At 36.5% G+C, this 9,668-nt stretch overlaps 1 protein-coding gene across 1 annotated transcript in view; it reads right to left on the bottom strand.

The window, feature by feature from the left end:
* Window positions 1-678: 678 nt before the first annotated feature.
* Window positions 679-9,668, bottom strand: part of LNPEP (leucyl/cystinyl aminopeptidase) — a 58,871-nt gene continuing 49,881 nt past the window's right edge. The window contains exon 17 of the mRNA XM_005871527.2: window positions 679-9,137. Coding sequence (XP_005871589.1) covers window positions 9,006-9,137 — 132 coding nt within the window. The 3' untranslated portion in view covers window positions 679-9,005. The remainder of the gene's footprint in view (window positions 9,138-9,668) is intronic.

Below are 9,668 nucleotides of genomic sequence, written 5' to 3'. Positions count from 1 at the left end.
CTTAAGAAGTTATGTCTTAGATTTATTTAGGAACTTAGGGTAATTATTACTGCATCAATTGGCTACTCAAGTGACATGAGTATTTCCAAGAATCACATCAGCTACAGAGTAAATAATTGCCCTAGATGGAGTTCATCTGTTACTGAGCCCCCGCTCCATGCAACCACTGAATGTTTTAATCCCCACTCCCCACCCCAGGGGACATCTGGCTATGTCTGGAGACATTTTTAGTTGTCACACTGGGGGCTGGGGGTTGCTATTTGCATTAGAGGCCAGGGATGCTGCTAATCATCACACAAGGCATAGGAGCCCAAAATGTCACAGTGTGAGAAACCTTGAGTCAACGTGCGGTAAGGATACTGGGGTACTGGTAAGGTAGGAAACAAGTTATGAAAAACAATAAAATATGGTCGTTGTCCTGGTAGAGTTCATAATCTGAGACAATACCTCCTTTATATACAGGGGTGGGCAAAAGTAGGTTAAATTATCAGCCATCATTACCTAAAAGATAAATCATAATTGAGGATACGAAATAATAACAATAAGAAGACAAATAATACAAATAAGTAATACAATAATAAATAATACAAGAATAAACTATTTTTCACGTACTCACAATTGTGAACCTACGTTTGCCCACCCCTGTAAGTTTTTTTCATCCAAATAGTCCACACAATATTTATATTTAAATACTTTTATTTTCATTTCACACAAAAAGCAACAGTGTTTGCAGTACACATGCCTTTCAGTCAGTGCTGGTCATATGCAAAACAAGTTATCAGAAGTATAAAGAAAAATAAGCTTTTTCCCTTTACAAGTAATACAACACAATTTGCATATATAATGTTTTATATATATATATATATACATACACACATACTATTTTCAAAAACATCCACAAAAGACAGATTATGATATAAATTTAGAATTCCACCCACAAGCTCAGATTCTAAGAATTGGAGATCTCCATAGGTGTTTTAATACAAAAATGTGATACCTTTACAAGTTTCCAAGTGATTACTTTTCAAAGTGTTTGAAAGAGACTATTCTTTACAGCGACATGGAACACTTGGCTTGAGTCAAGACAGCTGTAAGACTAAGTTTTGTCTTAATGTGAGTTTTGTTGATTAATGCAAATGCTCCAATTATTTTGGAATTCTTATTTTACACACACGCACGCACACACTGGTGTATTATTGTACTAATGGTTTATATAGTTCAACTTCTGGAGCATTTCAGTCAGCTAAGCCATGACCTTTACTTTCTTTGAAGTATTTTAAATTAAAAGCTGTTCAGAAATATCACTAACTACCATGACTAACTCTAAAAAGGTGCCCCTTCTTTTTTATTTATGATTAAAGTTAAATGTGTCATGAATAAGCTCTTATTTCTTTTCTACAACAGCAGGTATAAGTAACAGCAAAGTGTAGGCTAATTTTCAACACTAGAGCCTGAGAGTTTGATGTGATAAATAAAATCTCTGAAATTTTCTAGGAGTCCTATCACTCAATGTTTCTAAAAATGTAATAGCAATATGGCAACTCTTCAGCATTATATTCATTATAAATTGCACAATAAACCAATGATGCCCAGAAGCGTGAAGGAAGGAAGCAAGGGAGGAAGAAAGGGAGGAAGAGAGGGACAGAGGGTGGATTTACACATGTGTTTTCTTTGATACAGACAAATGTGGAGTCATATTTACTTTGTGGTGGATGAAGAGTCAATGTGATGTATGCTTGAGAATGGTGAAAGCAAACATACAGGTCTGAATGTATGAAATGTATGCAAAAGCATACAGCTAATGAGGCAACACTGGCTTACATTTTTCAGTGCACTTGCAGAGAACATCTAATGGTATAGGCACTGAAGAAAAAAGGAAGGAAGAATAGGAATGATCCAGCTAGTGGAGAACTGAGGAGGAAGGTGTCGCCACACAGAAGAGCTCTGGGTAGGAAAGGACCAACTTGCCCTTCCACATACACGTGGGTGCTGAAAGATAGAAGGGCTTGTCCCACAAATTATTTTTGGGTTAGTTTTTGGGTTATAAAACTATTGCCCATTTTTTCATTCACCAGAACCATGGCAATAACTCAAAAGTTTCATTCCAAAAACCAAAATAATTTTTACTGGGTACACAAGAAAATGCTATTGATGGACTGCAACAGACTTCTGTAGATGAATAGGATTCCAGACTTAAAAGAAGCTACTCTCAAGGCACTTTTATTGGCTTACCAGTCACTGAAAGATTAACCAGCAATAAACTTTAAACATACTTTCACTTAGTACTGTCCTCTTGCCTTTCTGGGATTTCCAATGTTCAGGTCCCTTCCCACCATTTCATTCAGTTTGAATGAAAGTAGGAAAAGCGGAAACTGATTAGCCATGTCCAAGTGTCTTCTCCCATCTTATTGGCTACATGCCCATTGCCATTAGTGACATCACCACAATGCAATGCCTTCAAGTCAGAGGCAGGGACTTGGTGAAACTTTATTTTTGTTAGGTATATTCAGAGCTCTTCAAGGGACTAAGTAGTAAAGGAAAATTATTAGAAAAAAAGCAAATTCTGTATATCTGTGTATATTTACATCTTTAAAGGCATACATGCTGGAAAATAAAACAAACTAACCACAAAACAACAATTATACTAGCTACAGCTAACCGAGGAAATCTGTGGGAAAGGAGGAAATGATCTGTCAATTTATGAAACTCAATTTTCATTAGGCCCCTACATAGCCATGCAAAGGACTAAATACAAATGAAATAACAAAGAAATAAAAACATATTTATATGTATTAAAAATATTCCCCTGCTGAAAATATAAATCTCTCCAAAAGAAACAAGACAGTAAACAACACACAACTATTCTAGTCACTATTGCCTACACAGGCAATAAGGGGCCGGGGAGGGGAGATCTGTCATACACTGATCCTCAGTTTTCATTTGTACCTATACATTCATGCAAAGGACTAGGTACAAAATTAGTAATATGTACATATATATATTAATGTTCATACCCCACCCTTTCCCCCAACCCTACCCACCCAAATAATCCCTCCCCCTAAAAACCAAACCCAAATTATAAAACTATTGCCTGTGCCGGCAGTGAGGGAAGGGGCGTAGAGGAGATTTATCATAGGTTTGGACCTCCATGTTTCATTATGTACCTAGAGTCCCAGGAAAGGACTGAGTACTAAATGAAATAATACACAAATGTAGCAAATACTTATATACATTAAAAATGCGCGCGCACACACACACACACACACACACACACACACACACCACCCCCCTATCCCTCCAAAAAAGCACCCAAACATCTATTCTTCTACCATTGCCCACCAGGCAATGATGGAAGGGGTATAGGGAAGATATTTCATAGAATCAACCTCAAATTTCATTAAGTACCTTAATAGTCATGCAAAGAACTCGATTCAAAATGAAGTGAACAAAGAGGCAAAACATTTATATGCAATTAAAAATTTACATATCTTGCCCAAGAAGCCAATTCCCCATTAAAATCTCAAACAATAAGCAAAAAAACAAACAAAAACAAAACCCAAACCCTATAGTATTCTCATGAACACAGGCTACAGGGTAAGGGAGAAAAGATTTACTACACCTCTGGATCTGGGCCTCTGCATTACATTTGATATCTACAAGTCCAAACAAACATTTACACACACACACACACACACACACACACCCAACCCAGAAATCCCCTATAACCCTGCAAGGGAAAAAAGCAAACCCCCAAACCTCTGAACAACTATACCACTAGTCATTGCCTCGACAGGCAATAAGGGAAGGGGAGAAGAGGAGATTTTTTTTCATAGAATGAACCTTAATTTTCATCATGTACCTAAGTTGTTCTTGGAAAGGTCTAGGTACAAAATGAAATAACAAAAAAGAGCAAAAACATTTATATACATTTTTAAAAGTACATATTACCACCATCCCAGGGGAAGGAGTGGTAGAGTAAAAAAATAATCTAGGCTACTCTAAAACTATTGCCCACAGAGGCAATAAGGAAAGGGGAAAAGAGGAGATTTTCATACATCCGGACCTCCACGTCTCATTCGGTACCTACACGTCCAAGTAAGGGACGGGGTACAGAATGCACTAACACAACACAGTAACAAACACTATATATACAGTTGTTAAAAGGATATATCCAGCCCTTAGTCCCTTCCCACCCCCCAAAACTTCAAAAAAACACACAAACTACTTTAAAATTGTTGCCTACAGAGATAAAAAGGGAAAGGGAGAATAGGAGATTGCTATACATCCAGAACTCCATGGTTCATTAGGAACCTACATGTCCAAGTGAAGGATTGGTGCCCAATGAAAATGATAATAAGAAAGTACAAAGCATTTATCCCAATAACCACAAAAGAACCCTGAAACTAACCAAGTACTAACAGCCATTGCCCACTCGGGCAATATGAAAAGGGGAGAAGAGGGACTCATACATCCGGACCTCCATGGGTCATTAGGTACTTTTCAGTCTGGGCAACCAATGAAATAATACAACACAGTAGTAAAAACAGGTATATACAGTAAGTACACATCCCTGCCCATCTTCCCCTGCCCCCCCCCCAAACCCACTCCAACAACTACACTACTAGCCATTGCCCACATAGGCAATAAGGGAAGGGGACCAGAGGAGACTGTCATACATCCAACCTCCACATGTCATTGGGCACTTAAATGTCCTATGAGAAGGACATTGTACGAAATGAATTAATAGTACAAAGTGGTAGCAAACTTATTTAGATACAGTAAGTACATACCCCATTCTCTCCTACACCACAATACAAAGCAAACTACTCTATCAGTTACTGTCCAAAGAGGCAATAAGGAAAAAAAAATCTGTCATTCTCTGAACCTGTTTCATTAAGTATATAATGCATCCATGCAAAAGAACATTTATAAAATGAAAAATAAATAAGTAGCATAGCATTTATGTACACCTGAAAGAATGATATACATCTCCCCCTATACCTAAGCCTAGATCAAAACAACAGCAACCACTACTCTATTAGCTATTGTCCATGCAGGCAACAAGGAAAGGGGTAAACGGGACATTTGTCCGACTTCTGGATCTCCACGCTTCATTATCCATGAGAAGGATGAACGAAATACAAAATGAAACAACACCCACAAAATAGCAGCAAAAACATTTTGTACATGTTTTTAAAAGAACATACTCTGCTCACCTCTCAATATCACCACCTCCTTCCAAAAAAGGAAATAAAAATCTACTCTAGAGCTGTTGCCCACACAGACACTATGGGAAGGCAGAAGAGATTTTCATGGACAATATTTCACTTTTCATCAGGACAAAATATACAAAATGAAAGGATATAAAAACACATCAAAACCACCTATGTACATATTTCAAGTATATACCCCCCAAAAGCCACTGAAAGAAATCAGTCAACACTACTCTACTAGCGATTGCCCATGCCGGCAATAAGGGAAAGGGAGAAGAGGAGATTTATCATACTTCTGGACCTCCACTTTTCATTTGGTACTTACTTGCCAATACAGAGAATGAAGCACACAATACAAGAATGCAAAAAACAGCAAAATTATATACATTATTTTAAAAAATAAAAATGGGGCTGAGGGGAAGCTCTTTAAAAAGAGAGTTAATTCCAATAAAAACACTAAAAACAAAGGCAAAGGGGAGAAGAAGAGCTACCTCATACCTAGGAAATTCAGGTCTTATTCTGCAAACTTAGCCCAGGAACTGCTATGCTTGCTGATGATACATCTCCTGAGATGCATAGGCCTTCCCGGCAGCCCCATGAAATGCAAAGGCATTATGGGAATGGTCAGCAATCTGACTGCAGATTATGGTTCCAGGTGCTTTAGTCTGAGTAGAATGTTTTTAAAATCCAACTCGGTAACAGGCTATCAGTAATCCAACAAACTCAGCACTTAATTTTCATTTCTTACTGTACAATATTCAGAAAGCATTCTATTCTGTACCCAGTAAGACTGATGCAGCTCAACATCCTCTATGTACCCAGGGCTCTTCTGCCAGCTCTTTTGTTCCTACAATGGACAAGTACAATAAAATGAAAACATGAATGGCAAAGAATATTAGAGTCAAGTGGAACCTGTGATAGCAAGAAAGTTCATGAACACTGAAACAATGACAGAGAACACTTAAATTCACTTAAAGAGATTTATGTAAATCAGTAAGATGGAAGAAGGCGCAGGCTTATGGTAGAGGCTGACACTCCTTGCAGTTTAATACTTCTAATCACTTGATATTAACAGAACAAACTGGACTCCTTGGATTTCTACTTTCATAGCCTAAGTTTTGTGTTCCCACAACTCCAGATTTTCCATTCTATGTTTCCTAAGGATCAAGATGTGTCCTTGACATTACATTCAAGCAGACTGTCTCTCTGCAATGAATATAATACTTGTTAAACAATTGTATTATGGACCTATGTGCTTATATAAAAAAGCATACTGTGGCTAACTGCTGTGCTTCAGTCTACTTGACTTCTCAGAAATTCAGTGGCCAAGATAAAGTTTTTGGGGAAAAACTTCAAAAGCTACAATTATACTTACTATACTACATGTTTTACTTAACCTTATGTTCCTGATTTAGGTTAATTTTTAGATGTCTCATATAGATTGATTAGCATAACAATGAAAATTACGGAATTCTGTGGGAAAACTTGAGGTAAGACCTACTAAAACTGCAAATAGTCTGAGGTGAGGCCCACAAACACAACTATAAATAGTAGGGATCCGGTTTCATGGGAATGAACGGCTTTTGAGTACAAAGATAGCAATGGTATATGAGTTACCTCTTTCTTAGCTGAAGTTTTGATAAGGTTTTACTTATAATAGTAACACACACCCCTATACCACACACACACTCTCACAGGAAAAAATGATATAATTCAGGACAAGATCTGCCATATGCAGTTAACACATGATACAGGAGCCATGTGAAGATGAGCAGATAAAACTGAAGCATCTTAACTGAATTTGAGAAGTAGCAAAATTTAAACTCTGTATCAAAGTGGAATTTAGTAATATAACATGGTAAAAAAACAACCCAGCAACAACAAAAAACCTCAAAAGTTTAATATTTTTCCCCACTCTAAAAATATAAAAACTCACTAACTTTCACTATCAACTAAATTATCATTCATTTACTGAAGCACAAGAGGAATAAAAACCTACAGTTACCCCAGTTTCAATAAGACATCTTCAGATGATGCTGTGATTCTCAGGATATAATGTTTTCTATTCTAAAACAGACAGATAAATATTTAGAAAAGACTAAATTGGGTGAAAACATACTAGGAGTAAAGAAAGCTATATTTCAGTTTGCCAGCCTTTTAAATTTTGTTATATAAAAATATTTTCATAAAATAAAATATAGTTTTATACACAATCCCACGTTTTCACTTTACACTTGCTGAATAAAAAAAGGTGACCTTTCCCATTGTCTGATTCTGTGGAGTGTTTTTAAGTGCTTGAAAATGGGAATTATCCTCTTTTTACAAATATGTTTTCAAACACAATATAAAGTACAAGAATTATTTGGAAGAAAGCTTTTCTCCTAAGAATCAAAGAAACACCATAATCTAAATATAAGTCTGCAGAGCTCACAAAATTCAAGTACAGTATTTCTCCTTTAGAAGGAGTAAAAATGCCATACAGTTTTGGATTTCTCCTTCCTTTCCTTCCTTCCTTCCTTCCTTCCTTCCTTCCTTCCTTCCTTCCTTCCTTCCTTCCTTCTTTTGACATTCCCTTTAATTTGCTAGTTTGGCCATGGTAAAATAAAACTATGATTTTTCAACTAAAGAAAAGTACTGTATTTGATAGTGGGGAAAAATTCAAAGCCCACCATATTCCATATGAATCAAGTTACTCCTTTCTCACATTCTCTCATTCCTTTAAGGTACTATGGTGAACTTCAAATAAAAATGTTCAATTTCTCCAAGGCCCTACTTTAAAATGTTTCTAATGTGCTACTCTATCATATAAAATGAAAAACCCACCCATGGGTATGATTCAGAGAGAAAGTGTCTAAAATCTATCATGCCAAAAGGCATCTAAAAACAACCTATATTTTTAGTAACAGTGATAAAGTAATGATAAAAGACACCAGTATAACAAAATGTTTGCCATAACTGTGAAAATACTTATTTATATAAGGTATATCTAGGGCAGGGAATGGTAGAGGTGTACAGATATGGAGAATATTGAAACTTATGAATAAAATAATTATAATTAAAGCTATCTTAGTTTGAAACATTTTCCTAAAAGATGAAAAAGAAAATGTTAAACATTGGGAAAATATAATCTTTTGGCCTTGTTATTTAGCTGTTTAATATAACAAAAATTTAAAAATTCTGTAGCACCTAGCTATTCTGCAGAAAAAAATATAATAGTTACAGTAGATCTTATTTAAAAATTTTCCAGGAAATAAAGGATTAATCAAAACCTCAAATCAAAGTAGATCTGCACACCTGAGATGAGCTCTCTACAGTTGCATGCTTCATTGACTTCACTGATTGCCATACTTTTTGAAGTGTTACCACATTCAACAACTCTATCAACAAGAAGCAACAAATGGCTCACAAACCAGCAGCCTGCAACGATGGCTGGCGGCTCCCATGGTAGGTCTTTCCTTGTTTCACTGGGCCAGTACTTTACCGATACTGAGAAATAGAACAGAATTCCAAGCCATTTTATTCCCCATTTGGGTATCTTCAAAGTATACACATTACTTGTTGTTTTTGTAGATGGTTGGCATATAAGTGAATGTAATTTTGTAATAAATAACTACGTACTGCCCAAAGATGTTTCAGAAAGACCGATGGACCCTGAGCGAACTACAACTCCTAAGAGTGCAAACAACTCAGCAGCGATCCTTGGCTTCACCTTGGCTTTTGCAAAAGTTAACAAACAGAGCCCAAGTTCACAAGCTCTCTGACGGGTGACAAAATGAGGTGCAGTTGTGCATGCTACAGCCACCACGTCAGAGTTTTAAGGTTCTTCTCCATCCACTGGATATTCAACTGAATGACTTCCAAAGCCTCCTGGACACAACGAAGCTGAAAGGTTGCCTCTGACTGATTTTCAAAGAATGCCTGGACCTGTAAGTTGCACACAGAAATATTTCAAAAGAAGAAAATAACAGTTAACTCAGGTAACTCTGAATATCCTTTTCAAATAAACGTTCACTTAGTTCTGGCTGTGTTGACGTCTTAAAAGTAGAGACAAAAAGTATTTTAATATCCAGGGTAGTTATATCAAGTTACTAATCAAGTATGGTTAAACTGAGGTAATTTTAAAAATGCAATCTCCTTACTCCCATAAGGATGAGTTTTTCAAATATAAAATAAAATAGCGAAGTAATAGTAAGTGAGATAAAGTCTAAAGTTAGGCTTGGTGCCCAACTTTTACCCTTGAAGTTGCATTCTTCACAACAATCTCATTACCACTTAGAAACTTGGCATATACTGGTCTTAATTACAAAATTATTTGTGTCAAGGAGACAAGGGGATATTGTTGAGAATGGAATCAGAGTTTTTCCTCACCAGAATTGTTTCTCATTGCTGTATATCCACCCTTTAGATGCATCCCAATGCAGAATCATTAGCATTGATGAAGGCAGAGGAGGGACA

Source organism: Myotis brandtii, unplaced genomic scaffold (genome assembly GCF_000412655.1).
Source record: "Myotis brandtii unplaced genomic scaffold, ASM41265v1 scaffold344, whole genome shotgun sequence".
NCBI classification, from domain to species: Eukaryota; Metazoa; Chordata; class Mammalia; order Chiroptera; family Vespertilionidae; genus Myotis; species Myotis brandtii.
Note: the sequence above shows the minus strand (reverse complement) of the source record. Positions and strands in the feature narration are given on the sequence as shown.